Genomic DNA, 18,225 nt, shown 5'->3' with positions numbered 1-18,225 from the left:
ATTGCCCCTTTCTCAGTCAGCTAACATCGGGTAAGACTGTCAAACTGAGAAAAGCTTGGGATGAACCTGGGGCTCCTGGTTGTAAATCCAAATCACCTTTTGTTATGACTTGCTGAGTTTGTATTGCACAGCTCATAAACATTGTTTTTGTAAAAGACTGGCATATAAATTACATTGGACATAAAAGTAAAATGATAGGACAGTTTTCAGACAGATTTCGACTGTGCTTGAGAGTAACAAATAAATGCAATCTGATTTATTATTTATGAATGGGATTACAAAATTAGGCCACTAAATTGGCTCAGATGGTGAAGTGCAACATGGGAGCTTTGGCCCACTCTTTGTCAATAATTCTTTATGGAGGAATGTTCTACTCCCGTGATGTCTTGAGTCCTTTCTGCACATGCTCAGGAAAACTTAGATAGTATGACATGTTGACAAGCAATTTGTATTTTTTTTTTAAATGGTGAATGCTCAGGTGAAAACCAACAGTGCCAGATACTGAGATTGAAAAAAGGCAGAAGAGAAATTGAAGAGCTGCAATTTTATAGCGCCTTATCACATCTCTCAGAAACATTTCACTGAATTAATTGCTTGGAACACAGAGTCATATTATAAAGCCAAATGCAGCAGGCAATTTGCGCACAGCAAGATAATACTAACAAACAGCAGTGAGATGAATGACCAGCTAATTGGTTTTGCCAGAGTCAGTTCAGAGAGAAATGTTGGCCAGGACAGCAGAAAAATTGCCTGCTCTTCTTCAAAGAGTACCTTAGTGGATCTTTAATATCTCAGGCCACTAGTTTAATATCTTAGCTAAAGGGCAGAACTTCTAACAGAGCAGCATTCCATCAGCTTGGATAGTGATAGTCGTAGATAATGTGCTCAAGTCCTAGAGTGGGGCTTGAACCCACAACCTTCTGATTTAGAGGCCAAACATTTTTCCAACTGAGCCAAAATGACAACTAAAGAAGACAAGATAAATTGAGTGATATCAACCTTCTGTTTTAAAAGTTTGGAAATCATCAGAGGAAGGGAGGCAGAAACGTTCGACCTTAAGGTCCTAGGAAAATTAAACTAGGAGACCATGATCCTGATTTCAACATAGTATGGAAGGAAGAGGTGCAAACTGGGATATTTGAACTTTTAGAAGTCACAAGAAAGAAAGGTTCAGAGGACACTGATTATAGTACGATGTACAGTTTGATGTTTGACACAGAGATGCTTACCTATACAGACGATGTCCATGAAGCCATACATGCCGTAACAGATCTGGAAGAGCAGGTCCTGTCTCTGCCACTTAGCCGACGGACTGAGGGAGGACCAAATTAACCAGGAGATGCTAGCAATTAGGAAGAGGGAGCCAAGGATGATGGCAGCTATCTGCACCTTTTCAATCACTGTGAGGGAGATTGCCTGCCACTGAAATGGAACACAGAAGGGCGCAGAATGTGGAATAGAAAAGCATGGAAAGGTGAAGAAGAGAGAGAAAAATATAGGAGACGAGAGTATGACAAAGTGAAGACAAGAAAAGAAATGAAGAAATAGGAGAGACAGAAATAAAACAGGAACAAACAATTAGAGGGAGAGAAAGAGAAATTAAAAGAAAGGTTGTGATACAAGAGAATGAGTGGGCCAGGGTTGGAGACATAAGAGGGAGAGAGAATAACATTAAAGCCAAGCACCTTATGCCAGTATCACATGACTTGATTGCTATAGCGCATGAAATAATGACAGCACTGGTCTCTGAACAGCAGACAGGAAGTCACCTGAAGATCTGGCTCATCAGCTGGCTAAAGTTGCCATGGTGGTTGGAGATGTTCAGGCCCGTTTTGATCTAGTTTACATCCCATGCACTGATCAGAACAAAGGCACTCAGACATGACAGATCAAGTAGTGTTAAGACTAGCTCTGACAGCCCAAAGCAGCTCCAGGTCCGATAAAGCACAGGTTAGATACAGAGTAAAGCCCCCTGTACTCTGTTCCAACAAGGTGCCTTAACCTGAGCTCCAGTATGGCAGGGCTTGGAAGCAATGCAGCGTTTTGATTTTGCATATCAGCTATCCTTATGGCATCCAAGTTATAGTGGGCTGGATTATCAGCAGTTACATGCTGTGAACTAGTGATTAGATTGTTATTTTCCTGACTCACTTGACATAGGGCCCTTTCACCCAGCAGAGAACAGAGAATTTGTTTCAGCAAGCTAGGTCAGAATTTGACCCTGGCTGAAAGGCCCTACTTCGCCAACCCAGTTCCTGGTCACCAGTAACCTCAAACTATTCAATCAGATTTGTTGCCTTTTTGTTGTGCTATTTTTTTTTCTTCTGTCCTGACACTCCTTATACCCTGCCTCATTTTCCTCTGGAAGGTTGGTGCAATATCATGTTCCTAAGCCACTGGCTTTTAGAGGCAGCTGTTAGGAGATGCAGGAGAATTCTGCCTGGTATGACTGGACCTTTGGAACTTAACTGAGTTATGAAAATCAAAAAAATGCTGTACAGGTTTGTACAGGTGATCCAATGTTAAACTCAGTGCCGGGCAGTTATGAGTAGCAAATCTTAGAGGTGTAAGTGCATTCAAAATATAGATTGTGTGTTGAAAAAAACGAAAACAGGGCATCACAGAGCATGTTTTGTCTGGTCCAACATTACAGAATCAGTCATACCCTTTGACCGATATCAAATGGTATAATTGTAATTCTTTCTCCTCAAGATGGTGAGTCAAGTTGAGGTAGAGTTCAATAGGTGCCAGCAGCCCCCTGATGTCTCACTCAAGTACCATTCCTCACATGAATCTGCACAGCGTTGGCAAGGAGAAGTGGTGGTAGAAATCATAACCCAAGTTTGATCCGACACTCACACACACTCACACACACTCACACACACACTCACACACTCACACACACACACTCACACACTCACACACACTCACACACACACACACACTCACACACACACACACACTCACACACACTCACACACACACACACACACACACACACACACTCACACTCACACACTCTCACACACACACACACTCACACACACACACACACTCACACACACACTCACACACACACTCACACACACTCACACACACACACACACACACTCACACTCACACACACTCACACACTCACACACACACTCACACACACACTCACACACTCACACACACACACACACACACACACTCACACACACACACACTCACACACACACACACTCACACACACATACACTCACACACACATACACTCACACACACACTCACACACACTCACACACACACTCACACATTCATGGAAAGTGAGGAGGAGGAACACTCTTGTCAATGGTGTCCAGCAGGGCTGGGATCAACTATTTCAACACAGGGCTGAAATTAATTAATCTGAGGACACGCGTGGTTTAGAGTGACTCAGTAACACATCAAACAGTGTCAACCAATTGAGCCATGGAGCAGCACAATGTACTGTCATGCTATGGCCTTGAAGTGACCATTTCAGCAAGATTTGAGGGATTATGCGCATTGCTTACACTTTACACAGCAGCAACAGGCATAATATATGACCCAGAATTTTACTTCCTCATGCAATATATTCCTTGCTTATTGTTTTCATGGCAGGGTTTCAATAAAGCACGCAGGTCAATAAGAATAACCAACACCTTTAAAAATGCTAATTCCCTAAAACAGGATCAGGGAGAGCAGGTCAGCTGTTGCATTGCGAATTCCCTGGGCAATGGAAGCAGTGAGTCAGGTGGTCAGGCAAAGTAAGCATTTCTCCATGGATTGAGAGAAAGGCAACCTGTTTGTAGGATTGATCTTCTCAGAAGCACCTGGTACAGGAGAGACAGTAAGTAGCAGAAGCAGCCAATACTATGCCCTTGATGGAAATGAAAGGAGATAAGAAATGATAAATCCAGAGGAGTTGGAGACAGTATACATCATCGTCATCTGAAAGAAGACTTGCATTTATATAGTACAGCCAGAAAAGAAAGATAGAAAACATGGCAGTCAACTTATACACAGTAAGCTCTGTATAAAAACCAAGGTGATATTGATAAGGTTACCTATATATCTGATGTTGTCTAAGGGATAACTTTATCTGCTGTTCAGGTAATTGCTGTGGGATCTTTTGTTTCTGACAGTGCAGCAACACCTCAGTACTGCATTGGGAATGTCAGCCTAGATTATAGTGCTACCTGCTGAACTACAGCCGACGTGTGCGAGCACACACACAATCTGGATCTCAACAATGCTTATTCAATAGTCCAATTATCAATTAATGAGCCTAATGACCAATCCATCACATGATTTAAATGTGATGCAGAAAATCCAGGCACAGCGTGATATCTAGCATCCTGACAGACTGCAGCTATCGGATCTAAAGAAATCTACAAAAGCAAGGTCAAAAGTACCACTGGGCACAAAAGGAAGCTACAACATGCCATACTTTAGCAAGCAGATGTCAATCAACATCACAGATGTGGACCAGAACAATGGATACTTTGCGTGAATTAACTCTCCCACGCAGAAGATGAGTCAAAATGCCTACATTGTGCGCACAGCAACATTTCACATAGGGAAATGCTTGCCTCTGACCAATCTTTGAAGCTGTGTAGACACCACCATCGACATAGTATCTCAGCACTTTAGAAGGTGGCAATATAACCAATGGGAAGAGACCATGACACTGCCTATTCAAAGAACTCAAGACCTTGTCCCCATTTAAGAAGGCCAACCCTGATAAAAATGGGTGGGAGAGCATCAAGGAAACTAGAAAAGGTTTCCTGTTCATGGTCCTCAAACCATTTGATTGGTATTGTCATGATCAGTCATGCAATCATCTACTGAGTGACACTGGATTATGTCAAAGCACGTGATCCACTGAGAGTGTCGTCTCAGGAATAGTGGAAATTAATGACAAGCTAGTCAGTGCTCCTGAGAAAGTCAACTCCTCACAGCACCATCAGTGCCATTCTATAGCACAGCCTCGTGCACCTCCAGCAACGGTCCAGACAACATTGAGGAGAAAAACAAGAAAGGCTTGCATTTGTCTTTCACAATCTCAGAACATCGCAAAGTGCTTTTCAGCCAATGTAGTACATTCTGAAATGTAGTAACTATTGTTCATTTAGAAATAAATAACAGCCAGTTTGAGTACAGCAAGCTCCAACAAACAACAACTTGATACTGACCAGTATCGAGTGGTGCTGGATAAAGGGCAAATATTGGAGCGAGTTACTGTGCACAGATCAGAAGGAGCAAATTATATTTGCCTGCTCAAGGCCATGCATCTACTGGTAGAACACCTGCGATAGTTGCTGCCTTTGCTCCAACATGTCAGGATTCAGATCTCACTGGGTTTGCAAACAAGCCAAATGTCTGCCTGAGGAGCATCATACACATGCGTCACTTGTGTGCAAAGTTATGGAGATGACCATAAATGAGCTTGAAATTCACAACCTTTGGCACACCTATCGGAGGTGTAGCCCACCTTGAAACACATCGCAACTAATGTGGAATCTTCTGCAGAGCACTCAGTGATAGTGCAGATCAAAAACACTTCTTTAGAAATCCTTACGCTGCAGGCTTTTTTTAAGATTACTTACAGTGAGGAAACAGGCCCTTCGGCCCAACAGGTCCACACCGACCCGCATACCACCCAGACCCATACATTTACCCCTTCATCTAACACTACGGACAACTTAGCATGGTCAATTCACCAAACCTGCACATTTTTGGATTGTGGGAGGAAACCAGAGCGCCTGGAGGAAACCCACGCAGACACGGAGAGAATGTGCAAACTCCACACAGAGAGTCGCCCGAGGCGGGAATTGAACCCGGGTCTCTGGCGCTGTGAGGCAGCAGTGCTAACCACTGTGCCACCGTGCCGCCCACATAGGTCTAGAGGTCCTAACTCCCAACTTACAAATGTTAACTTATGGCCAACTTTGGGATGCTGGGAGAGCAGATGGAGATGGATTGAAGCAGGAATTGGCATGGCCATCCATACTGCTGCTGTGAAATGTCTGAGTGAATACTCATTCAAAGTGCGTCCTAAGGCCCATGTCTGGACTGTTATACATCCTTGCATTTATAATGGAGGAACCCAGGAAGCAGAAGCTGTGGCCAACACGAGTTAAAGGGCGTTGCCACGCATGGCACAACGTGATACAGGGCAGTAGAATCTCAGCAGGCCACCAGCACAGTTATTCCTCTATAAAGGAATCCCTTCAGAAAAGCAGTAGGTTGGATGTTCAGCATCACACATTATGAAGCCGCCATCACAAAACCATTATCGTGCATTAAAAACAATAGACAGCAAAGGATAGGATTAAAGGAACTGCCCAGGAATTGTCAGAAGTGGTCAAGCAGAGAATAGTTCATTTGGAGAATGTAGGTTAAACCTGGAAGAAACAGCTCCCACCAGAAGCCACCTTCAATCGGCACTTGTTCGGACAGACTGCCTTAGTTTGTAAGTTAGCGGATCACCAATGAATTCCTGATGAAGGGCTTTTGCCCAAAACGTCGATTCTACTGCTCCTCGGATGCTGCCTGAACTGCTGTGCTCTTCCAGCACCACTAATCCAGAATCTGGTTTCCAGCATCTGCAGTCATTGTTTTTACCTAATGAATTCCTCCAGCCTGACTCCTCCATCTTGCTTTTCCCGGGTCTTGGCAAGGTGAAACTTTGGGACATGCAGCAAATGGAATAATTTATGAACTCCTGATAGGGTTTGTCCTGGAAGGCGCTCCCCAGTTGGGAACATACCATTGTGACGTGCAATCATTCTGGTAAATAGAATGAGCCTCATTGTACCTGCACCCTGTTTCCACCAAAATAGGGTCATGACTCAATGGCCCCAAGCTATTCTTTCCCCTAAAGTGCAATTGTCATAACAAGACATCATCAACAGCATACAGGAAAGGTGGGATTCATCAGTAACAGTGATTATGTAACACCTAGGCATTCAAAGATCAAATTTGTTTTGAGCTCAGAGGGCATATAATTCTATATTGGGACCTGAAAGACAAAATGGGCACAGGCAATGATCCTATATACTTGCAGAAATTGTATAAAATTATATTGCCCTATTGTGCTTTCACCAGTGAAAGTCCTCAATAATGTATCTGCAATCTCCTTCATATGATTGGCTTTCTTGGATTTGCTGCTGTCTAACATACAAATAGCACAGAAATCTTCGCTGTAATTCCAAGTACTTCCAGGCTTAACCTGGAGACAGAAAAAGACTTGCATTTAGATAGTGCTTTTCATAACTGTGGGACATCCCAAAGCAACCAATAAAGTACTTTTGAACTATAAGGAAACACCACAGCAAAATTTGGGCACATCAAGGTCCCAGAAACAACACTGTAATAAATGGCCAGATCATCTGTTCTGGCTGTTGGTTGAGAAATAAATATAGGACCCAGGACACTAAGGATACCTCAAGGTAAAAACAATGACTGCAGATGCTGAAAACCAAATACTGGATTAGTGGTGCTGGAAGAGCACAGCAGTTCAGGCATCCAACGAGCAGCGAAATCGACGTTTCGGGCAAAAGCCCTTCATCAGGAATAAAGGCAGTGAGCCTGAAGCGTGGAGAGATAAGCTAGAGGAGGGTGGGGGTGGGGAGAAAGTAGCATAGAGTACAATGGGTGAGTGGGGGAGGGGATGAAGGTGATAGGTCAAGGAGGAGAGGGTGGAGTGGATAGATGGAAAAGAAGATAGGCAGGTCGGACAAGTCAAGGAGACAGTAACTGAGCTGGAAGTTTGAAACTAGGATGAGGTGGGGGAAGGGGAAATGAGGAAGCTGTTGAAGTCCACATTGATGCCCTGGGGTTGAAGTGTTCCGAGGCGGAAGATGAGGCGTTCTTCCTCCAGGCGTCTGGTGGTGAGGGAGCGGCGGTGAAGGAGGCCCAGGACCTCCATGTCCTCGGCAGAGTGGGAGGGGGAGTTGAAATGTTGGGCCACGGGGCGGTTTGGTTGATTGGTGCGGGTGCCTCCTTCTTTAGAGACCGCAATTTCCCTTCCCACGTGGTTAAAGATGCCCTCCAACGCATCTCGTCCACATCCCGCACCTCCGCCCTCAGACCCCACCCCTCCAACCGTAACAAGGACAGAACGCCCCTGGTGCTCACCTTCCACCCTACAAACCTTCGCATCAACCAAATCATCCACCGACATTTCCGCCACCTCCAAAAAGACCCCACCACCAGGGATATATTTCCCTCCCCACCCCTTTCCGCCTTCCGCAAAGACCGTTGCCTCCGCGACTACCTGGTCAAGTCCACACCCCCCTACGACCCACCCTCCCATTCTGGCACTTTCCCCTGCCACCGCAGGAACTGTAAAACCTGTGCCCACACCTCCATCCAAGGCCCTAAAGGAGCCTTCCACATCCATCAAAGTTTCACCTGCACATCCACCAATATTATTTATTGTATCCGTTGCTCCCGATGTGGTCTCCTCTACGTTGGGGAGACTGGGCGCCTCCTAGCAGAGCGCTTTAGGGAACATCTCCGAGACACCCGCACCAATCAACCAAACCGCCCCGTGGCCCAACATTTCAACTCCCCCTCCCACTCTGCCGAGGACATGGAGGTCCTGGGCCTCCTTCACCGCCGCTCCCTCACCACCAGACGCCTGGAGGAAGAACGCCTCATCTTCCGCCTCGGAACACTTCAACCCCAGGGCATCAATGTGGACTTCAACAGCTTCCTCATTTCCCCTTCCCCCACCTCATCCTAGTTTCAAACTTCCAGCTCAGTTATTGTCTCCTTGACTTGTCCGACCTGCCTATCTCCTTTTCCACCTATCCACTCCACCCTCTCCTCCTTGACCTATCACCTTCATCTCCTCCCCCACTCACCCATTGTACTCTATGCTACTCTCTCCCCACCCCCACCCTCCTCTAGCTTATCTCTCCATGCTTCAGGCTCACTGCCTTTATTCCTGATGAAGGGCTTTTGCCCGAAACGTCGATTTCGCTGCTCGTTAGATGCTGCCTGAACTGCTGTGCTCTTCCAGCACCACTAATCCAGTACTAAGGATACCTCTCCTATTCATTGTCAAAAAACGACCATGATTTTTTGAACATTCCATCCAGAAGGAAAACTCCTCTGACACTCCATCAGTATTGCAAGGGGAGTATCAGTGGGGATCATGTGCCTGAGTCTCGAGATTGGGACTTGAACCCATGACCTTCCGACTTGGAGGCAAAAGCCAAAGGGAAGCCAATTTAAAGATGTACCATGTTTCCACTGCAAAATCTCAGAGTGGAGTACAGGTGCTGATCAGAGCTGATGTCATTAATTAAGCCACTCGTATGCTTTACATCTTCTCATCTACTGAATTGGATTACAGTCAGTAACTCACCTCAAGGTCTGTCATCAGAGGCCTATCAAGTCACAGTGGCAGGATATTGCTTCTTCTCGCTCATCCTCTGTCTTAGAGCTGGATATGTGACAGTGTGCACTGGAGAGGAGAGGTGACTGAGAGATAAATATACACACTCTGGATGGTTTGTTCCCGGTAGCTGGCTTAGACTAGCTGCAAGGAATACATCAATTCATTTGATGTGCCATTACTTTTGTAATTAAAGACTGCCGTCTGGAGGAGTGTGAACATTGAGGAACACTTTCACCAGTAAGCCAAACTAATTAACTCAGGCAACACAGTTTAGATTAGTCCCTCCTCTTCCCCCAGTACCCCGCCACCACATCCTGTTGATATTTCAACTTTCCCTGTGCACAAAATCAGATTTATCATTCATTACAACAGCTTGGTTCAATGTTTAAATGGGGACTGTTCTCAGGAAAAAGTGCTGGGAAGTGTGGAACGTGGGGAGGTGGTGGGGTTTGGGGTGCTCAGTTTCTTCCTTGCTTGCAAAGAGAGCTGCTTCCAGAGACTAGTTTTGCATTACAATGATGTCAAATTTCAAGATAACCTTGCAGTTTTTAAATTAGCAATTGACAAACAGTTGCCAAGTACATTTTTGATGCAGATAATGCCCCTTTAGGAACTTTTTTTACAGTTCCACCTCCACCCCCACCCAACCTGTTGTGTTGTGCAATGCACACAAGACCTGAAGCCTGTGTACAAATAACTGTCTGGTTTCTACAGCTATGCCAACGAGGTGATGGCCAGTCAATCTAGAATGGGCTCTGTGATGATTTTAAGCAACATCCCCAAACGATCAATACCGCTTATTAGCAAGTTTGTAATTCAGACCATTAGCCATGCAATCCACTGCAGCTTTGAGCCATATGGACTGCAGTGATTGTAACAAGGTCAGCTAGGTGGACCTCATAAATATGAGTTCCCTGATTGGGCCTGTTAATCTGGTCCAATCAGGGAGCCTTGGCTGACAGATAAAAACATGAGTGTCAGAGGTTCTGCTCATTCTGAGAGCTGGCTGTGAGAAAGCCAGATCTGTGTCACATTGTATGCATGTGTAAATAGTGACTTGGTGACGGGGTACTGGCCTCTGTGGAGTTATTTCAGAAGCGACGAGAGAAAAAAGATGCTTCTGAAGAAATTCACTCGCAGCAGTCATCTTTGAGTTGGGGTAGATATTTCTGCCACCATGCTCTTATTTGGGAAGCTTGACTTGATCGATTCTGCTGCCAAAGCCTGGGCCCAGTATGTGGAAAAAATGCGTTATTTTTTCCAGGCAAGTGACATTGCCTTTCATCTGTCCCAACGAGTAATTTTCATGACAGCTTGTGGACCCGGAGCTTTTTTTGTTATTAGGAGCTAAATTTTCCCTGAGGCACCAGATACTAAAACCTTTTCAAGAGTTGATTGATTTAGTTAAGGAATATTACAAACTCAAGCCTCCTCTACATCTGAGATGTTATCCATTTTACTCAGCAGTTCAAGGAATCCGTGTTGGGACTTTTGACGCGGTTAAGATGACTGGCAGAGGCTTGTGACTTTGGTTTAACCCTTAATGAGATGCTGAGACACCATTTGGTATATGAGATTGATGATGTAACCATGCAAAAGCACCTACTAGCAGAAGCCCAACTGAACTTCAAACACTACAACTGGCTTTATCATAGGAAAATGCAGCAAGTGGAGCCTATGAGTTACCGGGTGTGCCAATGGAAGTGAACACCCTCGCCAGACTGACTGAACTTGGAGAACACCACTTGAGGGAAGGCAATTGCATAGCCTCACTCAGGACATATCCTGAACAGAGGGACTCTAGGCCAGCCCAAAGCAAAGCCCCAAAACAAAGCAAATCCTCGGCCAAATGGTTAAAATTTTCTTCAGGATCCAGGCCAGCAAGCCACTGTAGACAACCAAAGAGGCCGACTAGGCCTGAATTGAGCAAGAGAATTCATAGGCTGGTATCCAGGAAAGTGCACATCCTGAAAAATCCACTTACATCTGCTCTGGAAAAGTGAAGTTACCCAGTAACAACCAAATCAGAACCAATCAAAATAAATGTCTGGTTTATAAATGGTGTCCCGGTTCTAATGGAGGTTGATACCGGCGCGGCTGTATCAGTGATCGCAGAACCAGTCTTCAGCAAAATTCGCTCTGGACATCAACCCTTAATTTTGCGTAAGACCTTGGCTGGGCTGAGAACCTATACCGGGGAACTTTAGAAATTAAGGGTCCAACTTTGCTTTCAGTCTCTTACGAGAAGCAGCTGGTGCAGTTACCACTGATTGTAGTAAAAGGTTTGGGCCCCAAGCCTGATGGGGTACAATTGGTTGATTGGCTCAACATTTTTCAGTTAGAAAACGGCTGCCTGAGTGAAGTCTGATTCAACAGCTGAACGTTTTTCAGGAAGGTTGAGGGACTATAAATGAGAAATTTCTGATGAACAGCTTATGCCCGAAACATCAACTTTCCTGCTCCTCAGATGCTGCCTGGTCTGTTGTACTTTTCTAGTGCCACACCTTTTGACTCAGACTACCAAAGCTACCTAGCATGTTGACCAAGAAATAATTCCATGATTCTGCAAGGCCCGCCCAGTGCCATTTGCCAGACAGGCAAAAGTAGAGTCAGAAATCAGCAGCCTGGAAAGGGAAGGAATCATCAAACCAGTCCAGTTTGTGAAATGGGCAGCACCAGTTGGACTGATTGTGAAGCCCAACAGGTCGATTTGCCTTTGTGGAGATTTTAAACAAATGGTAAACCACTTCTCGCGGCTGGATGAATACCCAGTTCCTCACATAGAGAACATCTATGCAAAGCTGGCAGAGGGCTATCCTTCAAGAAGCTGGAAATGAGTCATGTAATCTTGGTTAGATGAGGATTCCCAGAAGAATGCGACAATTAATACCCATAAGGGTTTTTACCAATATACTGCCTGCCATTTGGGGTATCATTAGCCTGTGCAATTTTTCTGCGGATGATTGAGAACATTTTACAAGGTCTACCCCAGATTGCCATTTAGCTGGATGACGTGCTAATAACAGGGAAGACCAATCTTAAGGTAATCTTAAGAACTTGGACGTAGTCCTTGGACATTTCTCCAAGGCAGGCGTGCGACTTAGAAGGGAAAACTGTGTGTTCTAGGCACCCCAAGTGACCTACAAGACTAGGTTACACCTGTTGGAAGATAAAGTGAGGGCGATCAAAGGTGCTCTTGCTCCTACATCTCTACCAAAGCTTAGATCTTTCCTTGGCTTGGTGAATTATTACGGAAAGTTCATATTTAAGCTTGCCTCCACCCTGGCACCCTTACATCTGCTATTGGAAAAGGGTCAGCCTTGGAAATGGTATCTGAGCCAAGATGTACCCTTTAGGGAAGTGAAGAAGCAGCTATCATCATGTAATGTGCTGGCACGCTATGATCCCCAGTGAGATCTGGTGCTGACATGTGATGCCTTCCCTTATGATATCAGCATAGTGTTGGCTCACAGATGGCCCAATGGAGAGGAATACCCAATAAGCATGTGCTTCACAGATTGTGGCTGATGCAGAGCATAAATATGCCCAAATTAAGAAGGAAGGTTTGGTGGTCATCTTTGATGTGAGAAAGTGCCATCAATACCTTTACAGACATAAATTTGTAAAAGTAACAAACCCCTGCTAAGGCGATTCAAAGAGGATAACACTGTGCCACCCATAACTTCAGGTCAAATTCAGTGATGGACTGTCATTCTAAATGCGTACAATTACAAGTTGGAACACCATCTGGGAGGCCAAGTAGCACGTGGATGCCTCAAGCCACCTCTCACTGGTGTTGCTGCCAACGCGAGAGTTCATTCTGGTTTTAATCTTTCTGGATCCAGTCCTGGCAAAACTGATGGTGACGAGGGAAACAAAAAGGTCATCACAACCAGAACTGAAATGTTTCTGGATGCGGCGAGACCAGATCACCATAAACAACGGCGTTTTGTTATAGGGAGCGAGAGTGATTGTCCCGAGTAAAAGTCACCTCCAGATAATAACTGAACACCACCAGGGTCATCTGGGGGTTTCCAAAATGGTGAGACATTATGTCTGGTGACCAGGATTGGATGCAGACATGGCCGCATTGGTGGGGCAGTGCCAGAGTGCCAACAAAGACAAAATTTACTGCCAGCAGCTGCTCCACATTCGTGAGAATGGCCGGGTAAAAACCCTGAACTTGACTACACAGCGACAATACAGGTCCTTTCATGGATTCAATGTTCTTAGTCATTGTGGACGCCCACTCAAAGTGGTTAAACTTGCATAGACATCACTCATCAAATGTAGGGATGGATGATAGAAATTCTGTGAGCATCTTTTTCAATACATGGACTCTCAAAGGTGTTGGTCATAGACAACAGGCCATCATTTACCAGCAAGAAATTTGAGTATTTTCTAAAGTTGAATGGGATTTGGCATACAAGAACAGCTCCATACCATCCATCGTCCAATGGTTTGGCAGACAGAACAGTCCAAACTGTGAAGGCAGGCTTAAAGAAACAGCCTACAGCTTTTCTCGATACCATATTGTCCCGGTTCCTATTTGATTATTGGACCACCCCTCATGTAACTACAGGGTTAGCTCCAGCAGAGTTGCAAATGGAGAGAAGACTCCAGACCTGGCAGCGAGGGTTAGACAGCATCAGGAACACCAATGCTGGACACAAGACGCCTCCAAAGGAGAGAGATAATTTGCTTCAGGTGATGCTTTTGGTGCCAACTTCATGGAAATGGCCCTGCCTGGGGTACAAAGCATGGTCGACGCAAGGTTAGGACCTGCAATGTACAAAGTTTGGGTAGGTGAGGCTGTCTTGAACAAGCACATGGACCATGTTAAAGCTGCAACCTCATGAATGGGACAGGAGCAAGACGTACCCATCTCTCAGAGTAGCTGAAAAGGCTGTCAGAACCCGTGGGTTCTTCCCTTCTGTACAGTGTCAAAGAAACCTTGAAGTCTGATATGGAGATGGGGGATATCACAGCCTCGACCCCTTTACCATCTTAAGGAGAAGATGAACTTCTTCCACAATGCTCCAGGTGCAAGAGGCAAGCTATGGTCCAGTACACCGAAACGTCGATTTTACTGCTTCTCGGATGCTGCCTGAACTGCTGTGCTCTTCCAGCACCACTAATCCAGAATCTGGTTTCCAGCATCTGCAGTCATTGTTTTTACCTCGTTGATTTTAACCCTATGGTCCAGCACATGCCACCCGTATCCGACCCTGAGTCAGAGGAACTGGACCTGGTGCAAAAACGCCCCAGGAGAGGTTACAAGAAAAGGAACAGGCCCATGTCCCCAGACCTAGAGGGGGAGGGATATAGTGATTGTAATGAGGTCAGCCAGGTGGACCTCATAGAATGATTGATCACTGATTGATCCAGAAAACAGGCCCAATCAGGGAGCCCTGGCTGACAGGTAAGAACAAGCGTGTCAGACATCCTGTTCACTCTGAGAAAGCTCTGAGAAAGCTGGACCAGTGTCAAGTACTATGCACGTGTAAATAAAGGGTGACTTGGTGACGGGATACCAGCCTCTGAGGAGTTATTTCATGATCCTGACAAGGATTTGGTCTGGGGACTAAGTTCGGTGAACTCAGCCAGTGCAGATGTTAAGCTTCTTCAATGGTCCCCAGCAATATGGGTGAGGAAGGAATAAGAGACAGCCAGGGCTGCTGCCCTAGAATTTAAAAAATATTCATTAACTTTCCACCACCACCATCACCATCACCTCCTCCTCCTCTTCCACCCCCTGCCCCACCTTTACTGGAAGCTGCAGCCGTATAGTTGCTGGGATGGTGACAGGATCAGGCTTGGCTATGATGCCACCCCGGCTGAATGACCCATTGACCTTTGCTGTGTAGGCTCACAACAAAAGAAACAAACAAGAAGCTGAGGTACCCGAGGGCAGCTGGTGCGTGACAAAATTTATGCCAGGCCCCAAATTAAAAGAGTGGAAAAGGTTCAAAAATTGGGGAGAGTATGAAATGACTGAATAGGAAGGGTTCAGAGGGATATGGGTCAAATGCTGGCAAATGTGACTTGATTTATATACCTGACAGGCATGGAGGAGTTGGATCAAAGGGTTTGTTATCCGTACTGTATACCTCTATGACTGTGGATTTCTTGCAGACTCCTGGAAAAAGCCACAGACACAACAGTCTCTGAATCTCTTCCATTTCTGTTACTGTTTAGGTGTTCTGGTTGTAGGTTTGGAAGTCTGTCCATCTTGGCCCAATTTTCACAGTACAGCTGTGACTTCAGTGCAAAATTGGTTCACTGCTCACTCACACAAACATGTTGACGTCAATCTGGAGTCAGATTGAAAGGGAGCGTGTGGAGCCAGACTCCTCTGGGGGAGGACACCTCACTCTCTTTTGCTGCTGTGTCTGTGCCAAACCTGCTCTAGGTTCACACCACACCTGAGTGTCGGTTTACAGAAAAGGCTGTTGTTAGGTTTCGAGTGTGGAGGAGGCTTCACTATCTCTATTCTCAAGATTGGGAAGTGTAGGAGGTGAGGACACATTCTCAGCAGTTAGGAGGTGGAGTCTTTTTAAAATTAAAAGCCTGTCATCATTTTGACTTTTCCTGAATAAATTATTTCTCTAGTAGGTTTGAAACTGGTGCTATATAATAATCTGTACCTTCCTATCAGCTTCCTCTGCCTATTTGTCTGAAAGTACTAACACCTTTCTTTGTGGAAGGAGGAATTCAAAAGGAAAGTGCAACTGAAATTGGAATTAACAACCCACAGCAGCGATCAATAATAAAGGAGGTTGAGGGGGTATATTTCTTTCTATCTGTTGACAATATTGGCCTTTCTGTGGTAAATAATAGCTGTCATCAGCGTGGCACAGGCAGAGTGCTTGGCACCAAAGGGTTTGTGATTGCGCAGCACAATGTGCTGGAGCTTCAATAGATGGCAACCTTTATGGGGTATTTTAATAATTACCCTACTTCATCCTCTTAAAAAAAAACCCTCATTCTTCACACTGGAATCTGACAGTTTGCCAGTACTGCAGTAAATAGCCACCAGGAGGCAGTAGAGTCTCCTGTAGCATGATACACCATCCCCAAGGGAAAAAGCACTGGAACATTATGAGGCAGCTCATACACCATCTGCCAGCCTTGGAGCACTGGCAGGGGCTATTGTACATTCCACTAAAACTGTGGGCTGGTGATCTGTCATGAAGAGGCCAAGCAGGAGACTACAACTCAACAGGAAATAAAACACATCCAAGGTACATTTCGGCTGCCCTACTTCCCCAGGTGTCAGTGGATATCTGCAACTGACCTGCAGGGGATTTTTGGTGCTGATTGCCAGGACCTGGTATTTAAAGTAACACAGCTCACAGCTCCATGAGCCTCGCTCGCTGATCCAGCGGATTAGGCACGGCTGGTGGGTGCAGCGCACGGAACCGTCACACCGACAAGGGCTCAGTAAATCACCCTGCAAAATAGATAATAAACAGCACATTAAACAAACGTATTCGGCAAGTTGGGAGAAAAGAGAATAATCTCCCTATAGGTGCTGCACACAGGAAGTCACAAGCATTTAAAGAACAAACTTCCAGTCATTTCATGCCTTTTGTGACCTCAACACATCCCAAAGCTCTTTATTGCCAATGAAGTACTTTTGAAATGCAATCACTGATCAAAACTGCCTGAAATTTGGCAGCCAATTTGCACAAACAGCAATGCGATTTACTTTTCTAAAAGTAATGTTAATTGAAGGACAAATATTGGCCAAGATTTCAGTGAGAGCTCCTCTGCTGCTTTTCCAGTGGTATCATGGATTCTTTCACACCTGGCAGAAAGGGCAGACAGAATCTTGGCCCAATGTTTCATATGAAAGACAGCACCACTGACAACATAGCATTCTCTGAATACTGCACTGGTCATGACTGCCTGGATTTGGGGTTTAAATCTCTGGAGTAGGATACAAGAGCCATGCTTGAGACATGGGCTGATCTATTCAATGGCTAAGAATTTCTGTTTGATTCTTTTGAACTACGTTGCTCCTGTCATCTCCAACATGTCTCAGTGCACACAGATCCACATCAACTGCAATAACACAGCCCACACATACAGAGAGTCTATTATTATCCATTCTAGATGGCACAATTACAGATGACATCCCCACAGGGATTCTGAATCGCAACAGCCCTGTTATTTTCACACTATGTTTTTAAAAAAAATTTAACAAGAGCTCACATCGAGCAACATGCTTTCCTTGATCTGTTCTTTTTGATGAGATTTATTCTAGTCAAACACCTTCTCCACTGCCCCAATTCACCACGTGTGTCTCCTTCTGGGATACAAAAGCCCTTCAGGTATCTTATGCAAAATTGACATTCTTCATGTGTGAGCTCAGTGACGTTTGCCAGGCTGTTCAACCATGATTTGCATTGCAGCCCAGTCAGATGCCAACATCACCAAAAGTCTCGACACAATAAATTTTTCAAACAGGGTGGGAGATCACAGGGTAGCAATCAAGACAAAAATCTCTGACTGAACTGTAGCACTTATATACTTGCAGGCACCTCCATGCAAAGATTTATTAAATATACTCTGAGGCTGAGGCCTAATGTTTTTCTTTGTTAACCAATTACCTCAGTTAGTTACAGATCTCACCAACTGGTTATTTTCATTGCTTGCCTTTTGACGATAAATTCCTCCTATTATCCCCAGTCCCAACTGCACATCTACTGAAAGGAGCAGTACCATTAAGAAGGTATCACTGCCAACTATGCCACTGCATACAATGTCAGGGGTGGAGTGAGTGAATGTTTGTGGATGGGGTGCCA

The 18,225-nt window shown here is 45.1% G+C and overlaps 1 protein-coding gene across 1 annotated transcript in view; it reads right to left on the bottom strand.

Moving 5' to 3' along the window:
- Positions 1-18,225, bottom strand: part of marchf9 (membrane-associated ring finger (C3HC4) 9) — a 55,309-nt gene that overhangs the window by 4,068 nt on the left and 33,016 nt on the right. Inside the window, exons 2-3 of the mRNA XM_072567270.1 lie at positions 16,713-16,868; positions 1,230-1,422 (exon numbers count right to left, since the gene is read on the bottom strand). Coding sequence (XP_072423371.1) covers positions 1,230-1,422; positions 16,713-16,868 — 349 coding nt within the window. The remainder of the gene's footprint in view (positions 1-1,229; positions 1,423-16,712; positions 16,869-18,225) is intronic.

This window comes from Chiloscyllium punctatum, chromosome X (genome assembly GCF_047496795.1).
Source record: "Chiloscyllium punctatum isolate Juve2018m chromosome X, sChiPun1.3, whole genome shotgun sequence".
Lineage (NCBI taxonomy): Eukaryota > Metazoa > Chordata > Chondrichthyes > Orectolobiformes > Hemiscylliidae > Chiloscyllium > Chiloscyllium punctatum.
Note: the sequence above shows the minus strand (reverse complement) of the source record. Positions and strands in the feature narration are given on the sequence as shown.